This window comes from Meira miltonrushii, assembly GCF_003144205.1.
Source record: "Meira miltonrushii strain MCA 3882 unplaced genomic scaffold FA14scaffold_2, whole genome shotgun sequence".
NCBI classification, from domain to species: domain Eukaryota; kingdom Fungi; phylum Basidiomycota; class Exobasidiomycetes; order Exobasidiales; family Brachybasidiaceae; genus Meira; species Meira miltonrushii.
Window position 1 is genome coordinate 420,832 of NW_020289944.1, and position 22,424 is coordinate 443,255.

At 43.9% G+C, this 22,424-nt stretch overlaps 10 protein-coding genes across 10 annotated transcripts; 6 read left to right on the top strand and 4 right to left on the bottom strand.

Annotated features, from left to right (window-relative positions):
• The first annotated feature begins 473 nt into the window (after positions 1-473).
• Positions 474-2,396, top strand: FA14DRAFT_160183 (putative TIF2-translation initiation factor eIF4A). Its single transcript, XM_025498558.1, has 2 exons — positions 474-632; positions 896-2,396. Exons 1-2 carry the CDS (start codon positions 625-627, stop codon positions 2,088-2,090), a joined length of 1,203 nt encoding a protein of 400 aa, XP_025354983.1. The 5' UTR covers positions 474-624; the 3' UTR covers positions 2,091-2,396.
• Positions 2,397-2,488: 92 nt separating this feature from the next.
• Positions 2,489-4,168, bottom strand: FA14DRAFT_107280 (ARM repeat-containing protein; the record flags this gene model as incomplete). The annotated part of the gene is made up of 1 exon (XM_025495802.1): positions 2,489-4,168. A coding segment is annotated over one exon (1,680 nt), but the record flags the coding sequence as incomplete, so codon positions are not given.
• A 636-nt stretch (positions 4,169-4,804) lies between these two features.
• FA14DRAFT_160184 (uncharacterized protein) lies at positions 4,805-6,125 on the top strand (the record flags this gene model as incomplete). The annotated part of the gene is made up of 2 exons (XM_025498559.1): positions 4,805-5,184; positions 5,252-6,125. Coding segments are annotated over exons 1-2 (851 nt in total), but the record flags the coding sequence as incomplete, so codon positions are not given.
• On the bottom strand, positions 6,102-8,506 carry FA14DRAFT_32920 (uncharacterized protein). Its single transcript, XM_025502204.1, has one exon. The coding sequence runs from the start codon at positions 8,271-8,273 to the stop codon at positions 6,144-6,146; it is 2,130 nt and encodes a 709-aa protein (XP_025354986.1). The 5' UTR covers positions 8,274-8,506; the 3' UTR covers positions 6,102-6,143.
• Positions 8,507-8,706: 200 nt separating this feature from the next.
• On the top strand, positions 8,707-9,165 carry FA14DRAFT_144055 (uncharacterized protein; the record flags this gene model as incomplete). Its single annotated transcript, XM_025497233.1, has 3 exons — positions 8,707-8,741; positions 8,868-9,003; positions 9,078-9,165. The coding sequence occupies 3 exons, from the start codon at positions 8,707-8,709 to the stop codon at positions 9,108-9,110; spliced, it is 204 nt and encodes a 67-aa protein (XP_025354987.1). The 3' UTR covers positions 9,111-9,165.
• Positions 9,166-9,214: 49 nt separating this feature from the next.
• Positions 9,215-10,679, bottom strand: FA14DRAFT_132406 (uncharacterized protein; the record flags this gene model as incomplete). Its single annotated transcript, XM_025496946.1, has 2 exons — positions 9,215-9,828; positions 9,988-10,679. 2 exons carry the CDS (start codon positions 10,677-10,679, stop codon positions 9,297-9,299), a joined length of 1,224 nt encoding a protein of 407 aa, XP_025354988.1. The 3' UTR covers positions 9,215-9,296.
• Positions 10,680-13,245: 2,566 nt separating this feature from the next.
• FA14DRAFT_171446 (uncharacterized protein) lies at positions 13,246-17,856 on the top strand (the record flags this gene model as incomplete). Its single annotated transcript, XM_025500331.1, has 1 exon — positions 13,246-17,856. The coding sequence occupies one exon, from the start codon at positions 13,246-13,248 to the stop codon at positions 17,854-17,856; it is 4,611 nt and encodes a 1,536-aa protein (XP_025354989.1).
• A 201-nt stretch (positions 17,857-18,057) lies between these two features.
• On the bottom strand, positions 18,058-18,702 carry FA14DRAFT_120885 (uncharacterized protein; the record flags this gene model as incomplete). The annotated part of the gene is made up of 1 exon (XM_025496430.1): positions 18,058-18,702. One exon carries the CDS (start codon positions 18,700-18,702, stop codon positions 18,058-18,060), a length of 645 nt encoding a protein of 214 aa, XP_025354990.1.
• A 319-nt stretch (positions 18,703-19,021) lies between these two features.
• FA14DRAFT_160187 (uncharacterized protein) lies at positions 19,022-19,744 on the top strand. The gene has a single exon (XM_025498560.1). It carries the CDS (start codon positions 19,244-19,246, stop codon positions 19,532-19,534), a length of 291 nt encoding a protein of 96 aa, XP_025354991.1. The 5' UTR covers positions 19,022-19,243; the 3' UTR covers positions 19,535-19,744.
• A 118-nt stretch (positions 19,745-19,862) lies between these two features.
• FA14DRAFT_178091 (uncharacterized protein) lies at positions 19,863-22,051 on the top strand (the record flags this gene model as incomplete). The annotated part of the gene is made up of 4 exons (XM_025500814.1): positions 19,863-20,197; positions 20,258-20,334; positions 21,188-21,458; positions 21,526-22,051. The coding sequence occupies 4 exons, from the start codon at positions 19,863-19,865 to the stop codon at positions 22,049-22,051; spliced, it is 1,209 nt and encodes a 402-aa protein (XP_025354992.1).
• Positions 22,052-22,424: the final 373 nt, after the last annotated feature.

The window sequence follows — 22,424 nt, forward strand, 5'->3', positions numbered from 1 at the left end:
CTGATCTTCTTGAGAACATTGACAGCGGCACGTGTGCATCATTTCAGAATTGGCCGTCTCTCTCAAGGCGAAGCAGTCAAAATTTTTCTTGTTGGAACGCGTATCCAAGAAAAAAAATTCCCCTTCTTTTCTTTACAGCACTGTGCTTGTGCCTTGAGAAGATTTAGCTAAAAAATTTCAAACTTCTGGAGATAGCGTACTGTGTGTAAGGGGAAAGGAAAGATGCTGAGCAGGCCAGGAGGAGGAAGGTCTTAAGACAGAGCACGGCATAAGATGCACACGCAGGCCATTATAGAGAAGAAGGACCTTAGCATGAAAAGCAGCAAAGCAGGGCGCGTTATTTTTTGGCAAGAAGGCGCAAAAAAAAGGCGTGAAGGCCAGAAGAAATTTGAATTTTTCCATTTTTTTGTAGTCAGGAAAAAAGTATTGATCGCCGTCATTGACTACCACCACTCTTAACAAAAACAAAACAACTACACGAATTTGAACTTCTGGGTCCTCTCTATCAGCAGGCCCCTATTTGTTCATTTCAAAACAACTTCTTAAAACAAAAAACTCATCGATCTCAAGTAAGCTCGGCCAAAGTCGTCTTCTTGAGGTTACACAAAAAAAACACTTTCAATCATGTCTAAGTGAGTGTCAATGACCGAGAGAGGGAAGATATCGTAGGAATGGGAGATGTAAGATATTGCAGGGAGGAAAAGTAGGGCATGAAGTGGCGTATGGCGGTAGACACGCAATGGGAAAGTCGAATGCCTTGTAGACCTTGAAGATTGGGGTGGCGAGCAGCGCCTCTTTGCTAGAAAGGCGCGAATCCGCATCTCTTCTCATCTGTAGACCATCTCTGTGCAGCTCTTTCTGACATTTCTCCCTCCTCTCTTTCTTATCCTTCCAGGGAAGAAGCCCCCAATGACCTTCAAATCGCCGATGGCGAGATTGAGTCCAACTGGGACACGGTCACTGACAACTTCGATAACATGGAATTGAAGCCTGAATTGTTGCGCGGTATCTACGCTTACGGTTTCGAACGCCCATCCGCCATTCAATCTCGTGCCATCCTTCCCGTTATCAAGGGACACGATGTCATTGCTCAAGCTCAATCCGGTACCGGTAAGACCGCCACTTACTCTATCGCCATTTTGCAAAGAATTGACGCTGCCAACAAGAACGTTCAAGCTTTGATCTTGGCACCTACTCGTGAATTGGCTCAACAAATTCAAAAGGTCGTCATGGCTTTGGGTGATTACATGAACATCTCTTGCCATGCTTGCATTGGAGGAACAAACGTTCGTGAAGATATGTCCAAATTCCAAGCTGGTGGCGCTCAAGTCGTCGTCGGTACACCTGGACGTGTTTACGACATGATCAACCGTCGTGCATTCCGCACTGATGATTTGAAGATGTTCTGCCTTGACGAAGCTGATGAAATGTTGTCCCGTGGTTTCAAGGATCAAATGTACGAAATTTTCCAATTGTTGCCCCAAGACACACAAGTCAACTTGTTGTCCGCTACAATGCCAACTGATGTTTTGGAAGTTACCAAGAAATTCATGCGTGACCCAATCCGTATTTTGGTCAAACGTGACGAATTGACCTTGGAAGGTATCAAACAATTCTACATCAACGTTGACAAGGAAGAATGGAAATTGGACACCCTTTGCGATTTATACGAAACAGTTACTATCACACAAGCAGTTATCTTCTGCAACACACGCAGAAAGGTTGATTGGTTGACCGAAAAGATGCACGCTCGTGAATTCACAGTTTCAGCAATGCACTCTGAAATGGACCAAGCACAACGTGAAGTTATTATGAAAGAATTCCGTTCAGGTTCTTCTCGTGTTTTGATCACAACTGATCTTTTGGCTCGTGGTATTGATGTTCAACAAGTTTCTTTGGTTATCAACTACGATTTGCCAAGTAACCGCGAAAACTACATCCATCGTATCGGTCGTGGTGGTCGTTTCGGTCGTAAGGGTGTCGCAATCAACTTTGTCACCCAAGAAGACACCCGTATGCTTCGTGACATTGAACAATTCTACTCTACTGAAGTTCAAGAAATGCCTCACGATGTTGCTGATTTGATTTAAGGATCTTTTCAGATTTAACGGGAAGCCAGAGAAGTGTGGCTTTCCGATTTTGTTTACTATGTCTTTTTTGCACGGTATTCTGTTTTATTTTGGTGTCAATCATGTATTGATATACGAATGTAGAGTTTATTGAGCGGTCATTTACTCTATATTCACTATCTTATTCTCTTTTCATACATTTTATATGTTTAACCTTGTTGGACCATTCTTCCCCCAACAGAGAAGATGCTATGTCCCAAAAATGCATTCTCAATGTAGATGCTCTCTCTCGATATACTAGAAAAGATCTATGAACTTGATAATCGCGAGCGAATGAGTGCAGATAAAAATGAATTGTATTCTGGAATATAAAGGTTGCTGTATAATGAGAAGATGAGGGAGAACTTCCGTATTTACGTCCGCCAACTGGCAGAAACAAGTCTTGAGACTGTATGTAGTGCATAAAATTTCACTTGACCGTCCGAATGATTGATGAGTGCCATGATGTACGTCTTTCCACCCGCCTTTTCCACTCGTTTACGTGCTCCTCCTTCGGGTGAGAATTGAATCATCTTTCCGATATCGTTACAAGCGATTGCCAAAGTAGTAGAATCGATATTATCAGCATCTTTGATTAACTTTAATAACATTTCTAATCCACTTCCTTTTTCTCCTGATTCTTCGTTTGTTGTTGATGTATCCAACAATTTTGATGTGTTTTCTTTCCAGAAATCATCTAAAGAATGTGCAGGATTATCCCATGAAAGTCTACCTGATGCCAGTTCTGAAATGAATTGATCGTACGTGCTCATCACCTTGAGCTTTTCGCTTAGAGCCTCTTTGACAAAGTTGATATCTTCAGTGATTTCATCATCGCTCCACTTTCTAGATGCTAGTGATTCCATCAAGGGCAAACCTTTGCTTCCCAACAGTGCTGCTGTATTTGGTGATGGTGCATTCTCGACCAGATTTCGCAAAGTTGCAACGACGATACGAACCACCTTCTCTTTGACAGCACTACGTGCTACATCAGCAAGGATCGGGATAAAGCCAAATTTGATATTAAGTTCCGAAGCTGCATCTTCATCAAAGCTGAATAACCAAATGCAGAACACTGCTTGATACACCATCTGAACGCCCACATTCCCAGTTGGTGTTCGTGATCCCGAAGATGATTTATTGTCTGGTACACGAGTTGCTTGGCTGCTGGTAGTTTGGGTGTTAGGCGTCGATGTTCCCGATTGCGAATGACTCTGTTGACCGCCTGATTTTGGGACGAGACTGTAAGCTAGAATTGCACGTAATCCAGCAATGATGCTTTCATATTCGCTAGCAGCCACATGATCCTTGTTCCCGCCATCGTCTTCGTTCATATCTTTGCCATCTGTCATTCCAATCTTCCGTACCTCATCTTGCCAGACGAGGTTACGATATCTCTTTGAGCGAAGGAGTGCTTCGAGTAATTGAATGCCTACATCTGATCCATTTCCTTCTGCATATCCGCCTTGTGCCAATGGAGGACGCAATGTGCCTGATCCTGGTGCACTGGAACGAGCTGTATCCCCGCTTGCTGCACCGGAATTGATCAAAGCAGATAAGAATGTGAGCAGACGATCCAGGACGTGAGAAGGGATTTTCTTGCTCTCTAGGTCTGTAGGATAGACGAGTAATATTGTGAGAAGTTGGGCTGCTTTGAGCTGGCTGAAATCATCTTGCACCTCGAGCATCTTGAGTAAAGGATGCCAAGGCCATGTATTTCCTTGATCGGCTTGTTTGACTTTGAGAAATAAAGCAGCACGATCATCATGATCTTCTAGCATATCACCCATGAGAACCAAGATTTGTTGTAAAGTGTCTGTTCTTGTTAATTTGTTGAGTAGTCGAATGTATAAAGAAGCATACTTCTCTCCATCTTGATCTAATAACTTTTGTGATTCTTCTTCATCTTTTCCATCGATTGATCTGATCATTTTAAGCTCATCTTGAGTGACCAAATCTGCACGAGCATAACCTTCCCATGGAATTGGACGAGATCGAATTCGATGACCAAGTTCAGTCAAGTATTGATTTCTGATTGGAACAAGAGCAGGTGTTGCAACACGATTGCCGCCCTCATTCTTATCTGCATTATCTGCTGCCTTTCCCTTACTGCTAGTAGCAGCAGAGGATGTTCCATTGGTCTCGTTAGCCATATCGACTGAGTACAGATGATGGTTAGCTCGGTATGGTGGAGATTTGAGGTCAAGGCTTAAACTGAAGTTGCTTTGCTTTGCGCGAATTACTCCTTTTATTCAATACGCGCACGTACCCATGCACTGAAAGATGCCAGAGACCTACCTCCCGAACTTCTCTCCTCGATTCGCGCTAATTCTTGTTGGCTTTTTCAGGATGATAGCAAAGTCTTCCTTACAAGCGAGCACTATCCTATTATCAAGCTTTTGATCGTAAGAAGATGTCCTAGATTAACCGTAAGTGTTGTTTTCGATGTAAGCACTGCATATTTCATATCCTTTTTTCGAAAAAGAAGAATCCTATCTCGGGTATCGGAACCGCGTTAATACGGATTTAATCGAATCGTATTCCCGCTTTGGATTGAATGTATGGTAGAGTTGATTTATGAGCTAACGGTTGAATGCACGCATCTGGCTACTAAAGAGTGGAGAGAATCAAAGGTAAAACATATATTTGATTGATTAAATTGGATTCTTAGTTTGGAATTCTGCATAATCTTGTCAATTCCATGGACATTGTAATGGGAATAAAAGTTGTCAAGCGGTGATTTGCATTCGGCCTCTTTTTCATGCAAGGGTACAATAGCATGAATACTCCCCGTGGCTTTCGATTGTGGCTGCTTTTCAAAAGATGTTGAATAAGTGAAGTTCCACTTTATACTGTCTGCCATCATCCACCCCTCTTCCCACAAGATGGGCTTCGTACAAGGCCTCTATACTTGGTTAGGTGTCAATACACCTTTTGATCCACAGGCCAGGTATGTGACCTCATACATTCTATCACCAACACTACTGCTGGCTTGGAGAAGTTTGATATCAGTCTATACTTTGGTGACGATTATACTTGCATATGTTTTTGGAGGACCTGAAGAATTCAGCTTCTTGTGAGTATTAGTCAGGGAAAGGTGCTACATACGATACTTTTTGTTAACATGCTCATCGAAAAAACAGAACGATCCTGAGTTATTGGGGTATTTGGGGTTATTTTACCATATCATCAATTCATACGGCATCGTACATTCTGTCGTACAAAAGATGGGAAAGGGCAACCCAGAATGATCAAACCTCATCAGCCAAACAAGCCGAAGCCGGACAAATCAGTGCTGATCAAAGCAATCAAATCGCCAAAGCACAAAGCTGGTTAAGCAAATCGTTTCCACGACCACTACAATTCTTCCATGCATTGTTGGTAAGCACGATAAGTACATATCCACTTTTGGTAACGATTGTATTTTGGACAATTTTATCGGGAGGTGCATTTTACGATACAAGATCAACATGGGAGAACCTAAGCGTTCATGCTTTTAATCTCATGTTCACAATGTCGGATATTATAATCTTTTCACGTAATCCAATGTTACCTTGGAGTCATTGCTTTTTTACTGTGCTACTTTTGGCAATGTACGTTGGCGTTGCTTATATCACTTATGCAGCCCAAGGCTTTTATCCGTATGACTTCCTTAATCAAGGTGAACATGGAACAGGAACAGTATCGGGATACATTGTCGCAATTGGTGTTGGAACGGTGATTTCATTCATGATTGCTCAATTCATCATCTTTTTACGTGAATACGTTTGGTCAAAAATTCAAAAAAGTGGTGGTTGGGGTAGTGCAAAAGCTGCATTCGTATCGGATGATGCCATGATCCTCACACGTCTAGGACCTGGACCCGAAGGTGAAGGAGGCGTTCGAAGTGATGTAGCAGACGAACGACCACAAACAGAAGGATGGCGACAGAGATGGCCATCAGGAATATAACGGAAATAAGATACCTTTGATTGCATATTGTACATGATTGGCATGAGTAATACTAGTAATACACGATTCTATAATTTCTCTCTCTTATGCAGATAAATCTCCTGACATCCATGCGAAAACCATGAATCCAACACCATACGGTGATGCAAGTCGACGGAATGCCCAAGCAACCCTACCCGTTCCCCATGCTTGTGCTTGTGAAACGGATCGTACACTTCCAGGTGCACTGCTTTCAGGGTATCGATAATTGAAAACGTTTAACAGCCTTCTATAGATCGGCAACAATTTGCTCGTCGCCGAAGAAGTCGCCTGGGCAGATGCTTTCGCTCCAAACCCTTCAGGCTTCACATTTGATGTCGGAGTCTTTGTCACGATTGCTCTTTGCTTGTCTTGCGAATTGAAAGGGGCAATAAAGTATGTGTGAAAGAGAAGAATTGGTTTGGGCACAGGAGTAGGGTGGATACGCAAGCTTGCCTCTTTGATGGAAGGGTATCGCAAAGAGGAAGTACGTTGTGCATGTTCTAAGAGAAGTGAGTATGCTGAAGGACGAGTGCTGAGTGGTGGCATGACACGAGGTTCAGGCCGGGTATTTGATGTTTTTAGATGCCTTTTGATCTTCAACTGGCCGTGACGCTTCCTTCTGTTGCCGGTCAGGTGAGTTGAAGCGGGAGTTTGTCGAACGATCTGTTCAGTCGCTTCTTTCTCGACATTCTTGTGTCGCAATTTGAGAGGGTGTGGTGGTCTGTTGAAATGCTGCAAGCGTTGACCTTCTATCCTGCTCACATTCGATCCTGTAGAATTGCCGCTTCTGAGTGCCAAAAATCCTCCAGCTCTTAGCTGAGAACCTGTTTGGCGAATAATCTTGCTATACCTAGACCGTGCTCCAACAGTATGCTGTCTTCCGATTGGTGGTTTCTCTGTGCCTGTTTTTGGAGATGATGGCTTTTCGCCACGTTCCCAATTCTTTCTTCCTTCCCATACGACCAATCTCATCAATTCTGCAGGTCTTCCAACAAGCTCATAGATTGCCGCACCAAATGCACCACCAATCACTAAAACCAATGCTGCGATAATACGACCAGTCTTTGTTCGAGATCGGGAATAAGAAATATCACCTGTACGAACTAATTGCCCTGACTCGTTCTCGATTGTAACCTCGTCTAGATTAGCATCAGCTGGCAAGCCTTTTGGAAGTGTGGCAGACGTATTGAAGAAAGCAATCGTCCGATCCACACCCAAAGAAACATGAAAAGCCAATCGTCTTGACATTTCAAAAACCAAAAAGAAGGCCGAAAAGCCGACTGAATCTCTTGCCAGCGACATCACCAACCCTGCACCATGTACTCCTCCTCTCCATCGTTTGATGCGTTTCTCCCATAGCTTTCGCTGTGATTCTGTTTGGTTTGCATCACTTGTACTTGCTCTCACCTTCCTTCCCTCAGCTACCTTTTTCACCATTTTGCTATGCGTGATTTCAGGAGCAAAAGGCAAGATAGCAGCACGGGCAACTGCAAGCCACGAGATTTGAGGTGGACGTTGTACTGTTCTTGCACCATGTTGAAATCGCTTTGGCTTGTTGACTTGTGATGTTAGAACGATTCGAACGTTATCCAATGGTGCCGAGACGATGCATTGTGCTGCTCCTGCTGCTCCTCCAGCCAAAGCTACAATCCAAAGTGGCGTAAATGTGTCTATAGATCGTGCCTTTGAAGTTTCATTTGAATTCTTTTTCTCATCGGTATTGAGATCGTACACACCAACGATTGGAAGGCGTGGATAATATTTGTTGACAAGATGTGCTTCTGTAAGAGAGTATGCTTCAAATAGGCAGAAGCCGATCGTTGTATTGACCAAAAGAGGCGGTATGAGTAAATGTGGTAAGAAAGACTTGCTTTCACGTTGTATCAGTGTTCTCATATATCGAAAAGAGAGCTTCCTGCCTTCCCTCTGTGCCATTGCCTCTAACAAGCTCCAAGACGACAACTTTACCGGTCTAAATAGACGGACTGGAGCACGGAAAACGAATGCAAGTGTGCCCACCAATGCACGAGCGAGTGCTCCGGTCAAAGACTCCTTTCGAGATGCTTCATTTCCCTCATCACTTTCCGACTTTCTTCGTTTGCGGGTAGGTCTTTTTGTTACTGTAGAGGATTTTTTATGATCGCCTGCTGTACCTGCAGCTGGCAATGCTTGCGATACTTGCATTGCCGACATGGCATGCTATAAAGGGATACAACTTTGATCTCCTATGTATGCTTCTTTTATGAAATAGTTGCCTCCTTGATGATCATCTTCTAAAGTGGTTGTGGAGCTTTGAACCCTAAAAATAGGAACAACAACAGAAACCAACTTTGAGTAGCGCTTCTTCCTCACGCGTCTCCTTTCTTCCCGGTCAAGAAGATCCCCAATAACTTCTCAGCACGTGTCATTCTTCTTCGGGCTTGTCGGCAGCCCAGCAGTGAGTGAACATACGCATAGCCAGTGTTTGTGCGCGCGCTGTCTTGAAGGCGTACGCCTGCCCTGTCTGCCCTTTTAGCACACATTAATCAAGATGCATGTTCTCAAGAAGGTTGCTTGCTTGAATTGAAAGTGATCATTCACACTTGGACTCATCACCATCAACTTCACCTTCAGAAACTAGATCATAATGTCTTCTGCAGCTGCTTGGCGCCAATACTTCACGTATGTATCTTCAGCACTCTAATCATCACCGACTCGGCTGCTCGACTTTTCGGCTTTTGATATGGAAACAGAACAATCTAAACTGACACATGGCCTGCTCGCTTCGTCACTTCTCTCTCTTTACAGGTACAACAAGTACACTTCCATCTGTGCTCGTGCTACACGTCAAGCACTCAAAGAGGAAGAGCGTGTCAAGGCTGACAAACGTGGATTCATGGCTTTGCGTTACCAAGAATGGAAGGATGGTAAAGCCGGTGAGAACGTGAGTGCAGGAGTAGCAATCTGACAGGTAAGAAGTAGTAGCTGACCTTGTATCCACCCTTTTCCCCACCGCAGGTCAACTTGGCCGCCGAAGAAAAGAAACAATAAACATCAGCTCGGAATCGAAATCTAGAAATCTACAAATGTGCAATACACTACAGCTAAATTATTGAATGACAATCATTTAGTACATCGCTCCCTTAGTGGAAACCATCAGCCATGCGAATGTTTGCATTAAAGGAGCATTCTATTAAAAATAAAAAGGTAAGAGTACATTAATCCATCAGATCCCATCTAAAACGCAAACAAGACCGCATTCGAACGTTTATTACCCAGCATATGGACCAAGATCGCACTGACAAACAATCCAGTTGTAATACCAATGGAAACTTGCACCATACGGAAACCCAAACTTAACCCGTTCGTGTAAAGATCACCGTCCGAGCCTTGATAAGTCATCGCTAGACCACCAGCCATTGCCATTCCACTTGGCACCAAGAAATTGACGGCAACTGTGATGGCAGTAAAAGCGGTTGCGTTGTAAATACGTGAGTAGGCATTTCCCAAAATACCAATCACGAAACTTCCGATAGCCGAAACTACATCACTGCGATCAAAGATGTAACGGTTTGCAAGCATGTTGGCAGCATATCCGACGCATGCAATGAAAACACTTACGGGGACCTCTTTTGTCTTCAATGGTAAAAGGTGACCCAAGCACGACAAGAATGAGAAAATTGGCACAGTGGCTGCTTTGGACACAGGTGGCACAGATTGACGCCACCATGGCCATTCAGGTTCACGATAACATCCGATCGAACTGGCACTGTGATGCAAAGAGACGGCAGTTGCATTTGAGAATGTGAATGAACCTGTCCAATGAGGCATTGTTTCGTTTGAGAGGATGAATGAGCCCACGACTTGCATTTGATCAGCGAGAGTAGGGAAAATATCCTTTCTTGCTTTCGGATCGATCCAGTAATACAGATCAGATCCGATCGAGATTGCGAACCCTAAGAAAAGCGAGTAGATCACGGCATACACCATACGAACTGAACCTGTCATCATGTTCTTGGATGCAAGCTCGAGTGAAGCACACAAAACAGCATATCCTGGCAAAAGTCCAATCAATCCACTACTTGCTATTGCTTCATAACAGAACACGCTCTTGACGCTCAAAGCACGAGAAACAAAGCTGAAAAGGATTGCAACAGCAATATCAAACACGTTGGAGAACATTTGATTGTTTCCTGCCAAGCAAAGTTGACTGAATGTCAACAAGCCACCAAACAACGCTGAAATCCAAATGTCCACAAATGATCCACCAAAATTGATGGGCGCCATCATACCGCACTTGATGATGCTGAACAGAATTCGTGAGAGATTTGACCATTCAGGAGGCTTGGAAAACATTTCATCCAAGAGCACAGATGCATCAGAGATTGGAATCTTGTCACTCATGACTTCTTTGTACAAAGCATGCAGCTCGTTCAATCGACCGAGTGCAATCTCTGTTTTGGACTTGACAAAGTGGGTTTGAGAGAGGTTGGTCTCGCTCTCCCCAAAGCTTGCAATCACAATTCCTGGGAAGTGAATAAATTGTGCGTCAACGTGCAAAACACCTGCAAGTGCATTCAACTGACTTTCGACACGGTGAGAAGGTGCACCAAAGAGCATCAAAGCTCTTGCCATCTTCAGGATGAATTTACGTCGACGATCAATGTGTGATTCCATACTGCTGTGGTATCCATGCTCTTTCTTTGCCATCAAGCCACCGTTGAACACTTTGTGGTTCTTAATTGGGTTGACAAGAGAACCAAAGCTTCTTGATCGTCCTCGTCCGTTGGATTGACCGTTTTGTGAGATAAAGCTGTCATCACGAGTAGACATTGTTCTTCTTGCGATGAATGGTCTCTTTTCTTCGACACTCTTGCGTCTGAAACCAGTCAATCTTGGGTCATCAGGTTCCATTGGCTCATCGTGAAAGCCCAAAATGGTAGCCATGCCATTTTCACGGCCGTGATGCGTGTGAGTGTAAAGGGTTGCATCTGAATTCACAGAATCCATAGAGCCGTTGCGATTCACCATAGAAACATTTGTTTGCTTCCGACCGTCTTGTGTTGCCCACATCCTACCGTACAGATTACTCAATGAATTGGTAAAAGAGGCATACTGTGGGGGAGGAGGACGTTGGGCATCTGGATTGTGATCTTGTTGCTTCTCCGAATCCATCTCCAAAGTTGTATCAGCTTGCATATCCGTTGGCGTTTGCATGATTGGCTGCAACGCTGGTTGGAAGCCGATATTTGAATTGATTCTCGGGGTACTAGTATTGTGAATGCCAAAAGCATGAAATGTTTGTGGATCGTTCACTCTCTGCACCAATTGCGGAGTAGACGTACTGACAGAGCGCAAGACAGGTGTTGAATTTTGATGAACGGGTAAGATACCGTTTGATCCATTCAATCTTGACTGACGGGCAAAATTGTCTGCTGCTCTTGGAGGTGCAACAGGAATGGGAGCAGAACTGAAACGGCTATCGATACTGAAAACACTGCCAGGTCTTGAAGTTGGACCTCTTCTGCCTCCACCGAGTGGCGATGGTTTGATCGGACCATTCTGAGAGGGGAAAGCTGCCATTCCTGGCTGTTGAGGCGTGTTGTTAGGATGTGAGCTAGCAACAGAAGCACGTCTGATCATAGGACCACTTTGTGATGGTCTTGGTCCCACATTAGGGTGAGGAGGTGGACGGTATGAGAAGTAGTTTTGATCTTCTTCCATTTCATTTGTCACTGTGGTGAAGTGATTGCGCGCATTCATTTGAACCGCAGCTGGTGCAGAAGCGGGAAAACATTGACTGACTTCTGAACCACCGGGGTTGGGACTTGCGGGAACATCGGCAACAGGTCTTCCGTTTATTCCACTTTGATGGTATACACTTTGACGATCTTGTGGAATACCAAGAAGCGGTGGTGAGGAAACGACCACTAAAGGTCTGTCCATTCCGACCATGCTTTCAAGTTCACTGTTGGTAACGTATATGCTTTGATGAGGATCTTGTGGATTATAATGAGACATGTCGATAGGGGTAAATGATTATTATGAATAGTGAGTATGATTTATTCTAGCAGAATGAAAGGCACCCGGCCAATAGTGAAAGCAAATGAGTGATAAGACGATCAACGTCTTTTGTGTGGAAATGAGGTGAAGGTGAGAAAGGAAGTGATTAAAACAAGCAAAAAGTACTTTTATATGTGAGACAAGATCACTTACGTTGCTTCGCTGCTCTATATTTAGAAGAACACGAACAATGATTGATATCTCTCACTGTGATAGATCAACAGCATTTCGTCATGAAAATGATCAAGTCCTATTATTGGAGTAGATAGCAATGGCTGGAAGCCGTCTTGAAATTTTAGCCGCGGCTAATTGGTTGGATACCATTCTGATGATATGTCCCTTTGTTTCTTTTGAGCTCGACTAGGGTGCCCTTCTTTACACATCTTGTTTCTTTGCATTTTGAGTCAATGCTATTTTACAATCGGCTTTTGAATGTTTTGACCATGTCGACTAGTTTGGGAAAATTGAATTTCATGCGATCGTGAGAGAAAGGTACTGATCCAATCAGATCTTCCCAACATTTGACATCACTGGCAATTAACCTTTCTGCATGAATGCTATTCAGATCGAAAGGCGAAATGCATAAAAAGCGGCGACCGCGATTCATTTTGTTCTTCATGTCAAAAGCAGCGCCACGGAAAGGGTCGCCTGCTATGAATAACTCTTTTGTACGTACCTTAAAAACGCATTAATATCGCGTACACTGGGTTCAGGCGCCCAAATGATCAAACTCCACTCAGCAAAGGTGTTTTATTGCATACATTACACGCTTTTGATTAGTTTGGATTATGAGTGGCCCTGTGCCAGACATTGCAATTATTTTTGTTTACAACTCAATTCTCATTCACAACTCCTTATAAAAACCATCATTCTTTGAACGGCGTCATGAATTCCCTTTCATAAGCCCCTTTTCTTTTATTTCTCAAACCATCATCTGATCTCATTATTCTCTTTCAAAAATCACATTAAAAGGCGTCAAATTGCATCAATGTGCGGTGCATCGTAGGAGCCGAGGGTGCAAAAAGAAGAAATATAATTCAGGATTTTATATTGATTGGCGGCAAAGGATTCCTTTCAGCCGCTTTCATACATACAAATCCTTCATCCATCTACAAAGGTCATCATGAGTTCATCTCAAAGGCCTGGCGATGATCCTTCTAATCCTCATCAAGATTTGCGTATTCCAAGTCAATTTCCATCATATTATCTAGGTCAATCTTTACCTTCAACATCATTGCACCTTCAAACATTATCAGCGCCACCCATTGCCGCTCAAATTGCCAGCTTACATCGTGCAGCAGAAGTTGCAAGATTTGAATGGAGATCTTCACAACAAACAACGATCACTGAGCTAGTAGTAATAGGAGCAAGACTACGAAATTTAAATGTAGAAGAAGAAGCGGCAACAGCAGTTGCAAGACTACATCGCTTAAATGAAGAAGGAGTAGCGATTGCAGCAGCACGATCTTATCATCTCTTACCGCAAAGTCTCATTAATGCGAGGACAGAACAGACACCTCAACGTGCACCTTCAGAACGAATCTTTTCCTCGTCACTAGATGCATATCTTTCAGCAGCTCGAGATCTATCACAACCGAACGAGCAACCGGCAGACGTAGCAGACCTTTTCGATGCATACTTGTCAGAAGATTACGATAGCGATGCGACAGAGGATGAGGTTCTGGCTTCAACACTGCGTCCAACGCAAGAGCGTAGAAGGCAAAGTAACGACCGAAGGACTGATGGATTAAGCCCGGAACGTCGCCGATTTTCACAATCTGTGTCTCACCTGACAAACGAATATGCAGCTGAGAGTCAAGTTTGGGATCGAATGGTGGAAGATCTGGCGATAGGTGCCGGTGTTGGAGGTCGTGGTCGAAATACTGCTGGGGGACTAGGTACAAACGCTCACAATCGCGGTATCTCTGGAGGCATCGCCGCTTCAATGCTCGCACTCTCTGCCGCCATTCCTCGTCCCGATGTTATGGGACCAGCCGGAACAGCGTCAAATTCAGCAAGATTATTACCCCACCCAATCTGGGCGAGAAGGTATCCTGGTGCCGCTGGGGAATGGCTTCGTGGTGAATTGGCCAGACGTGCAAATTCTCGTACAAGCACGAATCAAAATGGAACAAATACGACAGCTGTACCGACAAGCGAAGAAACTCGTCGTGCTCGTAACACTGCACTTCGTACTGGAGGTACTTCGAGTCGTCGTGATTCTCCCAGTACAACCAGAAGAACTTCTCCCTCAGTCAGTCGTCGACCTCCTCCGCCTGATTTTGATGCGCCTTCTGAGAATCAAACGACAGATGCGTTTGATGACATCTTCTCCAATCCACGTACGCGTGATCGTGCATCCACTCGATTACCTATAGCACCACCTCCTGCTTCTAGTACGTCACCATGGAATGCTTTGCAAATCCCGTCTCTTGATCCAAGCAATCGAGCTAGCGTACGATCGAATCTTTCAACAGGATCGGCGGCTATAGGCACAGGCGCACCACAAAATGAACAGAATGAAGGTGCTCTGACTGTGCCCTCAAATGCAGCTGCTTTAGCCCCAACGCCTCCGCCCGGTCTTGCGAGGGAAGGTGGGAATGCTGACAGTACAGCAAACGTCAATCAGGCTCCTACTCCTCGTAGCGAAGCTGCCGAAAGGGTTGCACGTATGGCACAGAGGATGCGCGAGAGGAACGCACAAAACCAATCAGAACCTGCTTCAAGCGCAAATGATCGATCTTCAAGAGCAGTTCGTGGTGGAATGGAGTACATTAGAAGACTTCGGGCATTGGATGGCTTGGAGACAGAAGATGGTGTGAACAATGCAAACACTCCACCAAGACGCTTTGAAGATCCTCCAAGTCCTGTTCGACCATCACAAGTGTTTCCATGGTATTCGCCAACGGTAGATGATGACTTAGCACAGCAAATGTCTTCCTTACAAATTGCATCCAATATGGATGAAGATGAACATGATCCAAATGGCACTTCCAGTGACTGGTATCAAATGGCAAGAGCACGAATGGCAGCAATGAACGCTACACCCTCTGGTTCTAATCCATATGACGATCCTAATGGGGAAATGGTGGAAGATGTTGGAGAAGCACCTTTGCGTGTCCGAAGAAGAGTTGTGACCGGTGCTAATGCTGGTGTCACTCAACGTCAAAGGAATCGATCTGCCCGTGTGATTGCAGATGAAGAAAGTAATTTCACTGCTTCAAGCGATACATTGCAAAATAGTCAAAATGTTGAAGCAGGTGGCGAGCTTTGGAATGTCGTTGATGGCTGGACCGTCATCGATCCACGTCCTACTAGTCCAGTTCGCCGTACTCGCGATGAAGGAAGTGAGAACGTGACAACATGGTTCCGTGGCCCATCATTTTCTGCCAGTCCTGGTCTTATCGATCATGCTACTCAGAATGCCGAAACGACGCAAAGTCGACCTAATCCTTTTGATCCGCGCATCACACGTCCGCTTACGCGAGATGTAAGTTTGAGCTCAGACGATCTTGCTCGTATGTTAGAGGAGGTTCGAGGTGCGAACGGTCAACGTCGAAGACCATCAGTTGAAGTTGAAACAGAAGGACAAGATAATCGTCAAGCGAGTAGTACGCCTTCTGCGCCCGTTCGACGAGCAGAATTTGCTTCCGGCAGATCTGAGGAGCCTCAACGCAGAACAGCATATCGTGAAAGTACACCATCTCCTGAACCGCAAAGGCAATCTGCCGAAGACATTCGTTCTAATGGACTTGCCCGCAATCAGAGACTATCCTCCATTGGTGCACGCTTGGGGGAAGAATTCAGATCTAGACAGAGTGAATTGCGAGAGCGTGAACAACGACTACGGACGGAAGTGGCGCGAAGACGAATGGAATTGGATCAATTACGTCAACAACAAGGAAGGATTGGCAGAGTTGTTGAAAGAAGCAGAAGAGATAGAGACAATGACCAGCCAGGTGCTGCAGGGTTGTCTTCTCCTTCACAGCAAGACACTTCTGATACGCAAACCGTCATTGCAACACCTATGCCACAAGCAACGTCTGGCTCATCACTCGTGCGAAGACGAACTGTACGTGATGCTGCACCAAATCTCCGTACGTTTAGGCGATCTGAGAATAGACGATTGAGCTCAAGCAATGTCTTCAACGAGTCTGTAAATCGACAACTGACCCTCAACACGCTACAAGTAATCAGATCGTTACAACAGGTACAGAATCAATCTGGATTCAACTACCGCCGCAGAAGGACAAGATCCCATTCGTCACTCTTGAGGGCTCCTTTACCAAACCAAGATCGACTTTCATTTGATGACAATGTGATTGTGCAATCCAGAAGTCTGGAGACTGTATTGGCCACAACACCTTCTGTATCATTGGATGATGCTGATACGATCGGGACAGCAGGTCTAGCCCTGATCGCTCTTGTCGATGCCCTTGCTACACCTTTCAGTATTGGACGGGCAGCAAGATTTGCAGGCATGGCAGAGAACATCATCACACAACGCACTCTACCTTCCACTTTTGAAGATACGAGTTTCCCATTACGATTTGCTTTGATTGGCTCTCATCACAACAAAGATGAATCATCAAAGGAGGCTGGCAATGAACCGAGCAGCAGCAGCAACAGTAACAGATTATCCAACGTCATGTCCAATGACGAGAGCACTTGCTCGGTTGAAGCTTCTGGATTGCACATCAATCTCAAGTTCTTAGCAGCCACAAACGGAATGGCGCATCAATTGCGTATGGCTGAACAAAGCAAGGACGCACGCCAGGAAGCAGATGAAGTTGATCATGAATCATTTGCACGTGCGATCGTTTCAAGGGGCAATCAATCACACTCGCTGGGACGAGAAGAGCAGGAGTTGGTATACAGATGCTTGAAGGAGGCAAAGAAAGACCTCAATGTAGATTTTATGACTCCTGAAGAGCTATTTATCAACGGTGGCGAAACTGTAAAAGAACTATTGGAAAAGAGAAAGATCACCCTTTACAGATCGGCTTTGCTTGGATCGCCCAAAGCTACCAAGAGCACCAACCTGACAGCATCTATCCCAACACCAACCTTCTGTTTGTCTCGCCTGATCATCAAGATTCCACATCGACACACTCTGTTTGCCAGCATGAATGCCACACAAGGATGGCCAAATTCGTTTTCAAGTCTTGCTGAGCGTCCACGATGGATTGCGTTGATCTTTGTCAGCTGGACACCAATCTCTACAACGGATCTGAACGAGTACGACGGGTATTCGGAAGAGGACGTACGCAGGCTCGCACGTCGATACGGAGTGCGTGGACCGGGCTTGTCACCTGGCAATGAGTACAATTGGCGATCTTCAAAGGCGGTTTCTGTTCCGTTTGAAAATGATGAAACGCTTGGTGATCCGTTTGCGATTGAAAAAGCAGATGAAAAAGGAAAACAAAAAGAAGGACAATCATCTGGACAAAGCACAAAGCCAGCTTTGTTACCGGTTGGAATGCAACATTTGCAATTCAGTCAGACAATGTTTGATTTTACACAATTTGTTTCGGGCGCAAATAAAGAGCTCGGTTCTGTTCAAGGTATCTCGGGTAGATACCTTGCCGTCAAAGTGATGTTGTCTTCCCGATTACGTCAAAGGACATTGATCGATGAGCAACCTCCAGAAACGCCCAAATTGGAAATTCAATGGATTGGAGCACATGGACATGCGGGAGCACGATCATTTGGTGGGGCAAGTTGGAGAGATTGAGAGAAACACAAAAAAGGGGCATACTCCCCACTTGATACGTTATAACACAAGCAATGTACATTATTCACTTCATCCCTTTATTCAGCATACGATATTTCTTTCATCATGAACATCATACCCATTCTCTGTAATTATTCATTTGACGAAGTGTTTCAATTTATATAGTCACAATATTTGCGCCTCGCTTAAAAGAAGATTATTCTACAAATTTGGTTCCCAGCTTACCCCACATCCACAACCAGATCCTTTTGCTTGTGGATTGTCAAAGATGGCAAATTGACTTCCGATTAATTCTGTAACATAATCGATCCTACTTCCTTTGATGAGTCGAAGAGACATTGAATCGACCAAAAGGTGAACATTTCTACCTTCTATAGAAAATCGAAAATCATCTTCTTCCACTTCACTTGTTAAGTCCATCTTGTATTGATAGCCATGACAACCTCCAGGTTCGACTGTTACCCGTAATGCCAAATCTGGATTACTTTCTCGTTCAGACACTTTTGCTAAATGATCTGCCGCTCGATCTGTGATGATGATTGTTGGTTCTGTATCCCCCGCAAACACTTCTGGCTCTTCTGGCTGTTCGGGTTGACGGGTGATTGTTGTCATAGAACGTACTTTAAGTGGTGATTGCGGCATTCTCATCGGTCTTTGAGACGAGGTGAACGGGCTTGAGAATCGTTTAGGGAAGGGAGCATGTGCCAAAGTTACTTGTGAAGTGGTTGCCACACTACTGGAAGATATGTTTCTGGCGGCAATTCGACCGACTGATCTCGGTATCGATCTTGTATGACCGCATGATGATATGCTGTTGAGTCTCAAAGACGGTAAAGATGATCTCATCGAAGCCATCTTGCACGAATGTTTGATTTGGTTAGGTTGATGGTGGTCTGTTGCGTGGAGGCGAAATGACAATTTTCCGCTTGCTGCTGAATGAACGCACTCACGCACGCCCGCCCACCCACTTCGGACATAAAGAAAGGCCTTCACGCCCTGAAGCCCTTTCACTTTGAAACTGCAGGCGTAAGCGTTGTGCAGCGCGTATTTTTCAACTGCCACGCCAGGGCAAAAATAGGCTTTTAAACAATTGTTATAAGCACGCATGTTAAGCGGCAAAATTGATGCAACATCAAATCGCATCTTCTTGATTCATCCATCCATCATCCTTTCATCTACAAACACACAATCTCTGAAGCAGATTGGAAGGATCGATCAGGATGGCTTCTCTCAACTTCTGTGCGGAATGGTGAGTATCGGTTGAAGGCTTGGCAGCTTCGATATGCGCTTGGTGTGAATCGGCATATCAATACTGACACATCCCACTTCCATTCTTCTCGCACTGCTCAGCAACAATTTGCTGTACCCAAAAGTACAGCAATCAACAATGACGCTGATGAATTCATGCAGAACATGTCCATATGCGGAACCGGCTCGCAATGTGATGGTATACCGAAACGATTTGATGAGCGTTTCAAAGGAACAGGCCGGTGTGATTGATCAATTGATGAAGGATCCGACCTTGCCCCGATCGCGAGAACATTCTTGTCCAAAGTGCGGTAATAATGAATCGGTATTCTTCCAGGATCAAAGTAAGCGGACATTCAATCGAATGATTTACTTCTTCGTTTGCACGCAATGCAATTATTGTTTCAAGGATGACAATATCAAAATTTGATGGCGGACCCGTCTATCCGGTCCGGATCGTACCAATTTGTAACCATAGTAGCATCTCGTCAGCACACATTCTGTAATATATTGATAAAGGACCAAACGTCGTGGGCTGTGTTATTGCTGCCCCAGCGGTGTTTTCGTCACCGCACATTCAATGTCAGCTTCCGTCGAAACCTCAGCCCTCGTTTATGAAATCATTTTCGAGTCGAACAAAGCTGTTGAGCATTTATAATATTAAGTTATACAAAACAGGATGTCTGGCTCTTCGTTCTGCTTCCATTCACTACTACCTTCTTGCTGTTCACATCTTGTCCGCTAGTGAATTCTTCGAAATGGAAAACGGTTGGAGCGAAGATAAATCGGATAAAGGAGGCGAACATTCCTCTGTCGAAGCAGTGATTCCGATCAAAGAATCTCGAGCAGCAAAGAATGACCTGATCATCTATTGCTCTAACAAGAATATTTCCGAAGAAGAAGAGATCGTTGTGAAACGTTTCGGGGTTGAGAAAGCAGTTTTAGCTTGTCATTCTATATTTTTTGAAAATACGTTTGACGATTACGATAAATCTAGCGAAGAAGGTCAAATTCAACTACCAGAACAAGCTGATGTAGTTGAAACATTCTTAAATTGTGTTTATGGTATAGACACCGAAGTTTGGTCATTCGAGTAAGTTAGATACTATATTATTTAGTAATCAGCTGAACTTATAAGCTATTTTCTTTACAGTCGTTGTATTGATGTCATCGAGATGGCTAGAAATTATGAAGCAAGAATTGTGGAAAGGCAAGCTTATCTTCGCTTATGTGCTGCCTTCGAAGCTCTCTCAAAAATCGAAGAAAAAATCTTAACACATACTAGATACGGCCGACTATATATTTTAAAATTTATGCTAAACTTACATCAAGCATCAAAGGAGAAATTTGTTGAAGCATCTTACCTTGAAAAGGCCTTTAAGGAGAAGTCATCATTAATACTCGCTTCTTGCGGGATGAAAGTCGCTATAGATATCAAAATGAATAGGAGGAATAGCAATGGTAACTATTGTAGTAGATCCGAGCCACATGTTAATCCGGATACGATTTCGGGCTCTAGTTTTGAACTCAATAAACTGTTCACCGCGGATGAACGCTCTAACTTCAGTATTAATGAGCTCTTAGAATTTAAACTTTGCTTAATCTTATACGCTACATCCCTGCCTACTACTAATATATATGATTCCTTCAGAAAAGAGAGCTTCTAAAGCACTTATATCATATTCAAAAGTGCTTATATGTTACGTTGTTTTATAGAATTTCATAAATAACCAAAACTCTTAAAATATAATAAATAAAGCGCTTTTTTTGATCAGCCTGAAGTATCCCGGTGGGTAGCAGCTTGCTTAATAGTACCGCTTTCTTTTTACGGTTCCGTGTTATGATGAAAGAACACTCATCTGATAAAATGAAGCTGCTCAGCATCAAACTTGTCAGCTGCTCAGCATCGTATCAACAAGATTCATAAGCTATAAGAGACATCTCTTTCCCAATCTTTCCTCCTACGATCTAACTCGATTCAACGTTCGTGTAAGAGTGTTTAAGTTAAAATGGAGGGTGAGTTTCTTCTCATCAAGATATACAGTAGAAGCATCGTGTTTAAACAAATCCTATCCTTCAACAGCAGTAGTTCCTATCAACAAGGATAGAGAAGGAGAAAATGACCTGATCATCATTTGTCAAGGCATAAATCCTGAAACAAAGGTCGCGGAAACCAAGCGTTATGGCGTTGAGGTTGCTGTTTTGGCTAATCATTCGGTCATTTTTGCTGATATGTTTACAGCATGTGATCGAGTTGATAAAGATAGGCAAATTGATCTCCCAGAGAAAGACGAACTTGTTCTAGCATTCCTCAAAATCGTCTTCGGTCAAGAACCTGGAGTATGGCCATTCGAGTAAGTGGTGTGACTAGACTCTAAAGAGGATTTGGTAGGCAGCTAACGTTCTATACACTACTAACAGTTTATGTGTAGACGTGATCGAAATGGCCAAGAAATATCAAGCACGATCTGTCGAAAGACATGCCTATACACAAATCAACTTTGCTTTTACCGATCTTATGTCAAACGGTCGTCAAATATGGTCGAAAAGAACTCGATATGGACGACTGTTTCTCCTGCAGTTCATCTTGGTCTGGCATTCGGCCATAAATGATAATATAGCCGAGGCTTCAATGCTCGAGACTTCATTTAAGGAGAAAAAGACGTTGATACTTCAATATTTAGGCCTAGAAATCTATAGTCCAAGCTACACCAGATCTAAGGTAGAGTGTCGTAAGTGTCGAACGGATTTTGGCACGTATTTCAATAATGGCATATTTGATCAGCCAAGTTTTAATCTCGAGGGAATTGCTAACGAAAGCGAACGATCACTTTTTAGTATTAGCGAGCTTCTCGAATTCAAGCTGTTCCTCATCTTATCCATAAGTTCTTACGAAGGCCATCTTGAGCTCAAGTATTTCAAGAAAGATAAATTCTACAAAGACTAATCAGTCAGTTGTAATAATTCCGTACCAAAAAAATATTAAATCATCCTAACAATCAAGATTCAACTGTAGATACATTTCTTGATCGGTAACTTTATTGAAGAGGAAAAGGGGCAAAGAGTTTATGGTGCTCGTGCTGTCCAGCTCCCGTTTATCAATTCTTTTTGTTGCGAACGATCTGTTCAATAATGGTCCTTTATGGGCGGGTCAAAGTTGATAGCGAAAAGTCTCGAGAAGGTACTCTACCTGTGTAGGACCCACACTGCAAGGGAGTATGGAAAGGATGAACTATTTCCCTCTCCGACGAACGCTGAGCACGATTTTTGATCAGCTGAAATAGACCGTCAACTGCCTGCACAACACCGCATCAAAAGCG

Coding starts and splice junctions, on each gene's coding strand:
- FA14DRAFT_160187 (XM_025498560.1), top strand. CDS start 19,244: ATGACGCTGATGAATTCATGCAGAACATGTCCATATGCGGAACCGGCT.
- FA14DRAFT_32920 (XM_025502204.1), bottom strand. CDS start 8,273: ATGTCGGCAATGCAAGTATCGCAAGCATTGCCAGCTGCAGGTACAGCA.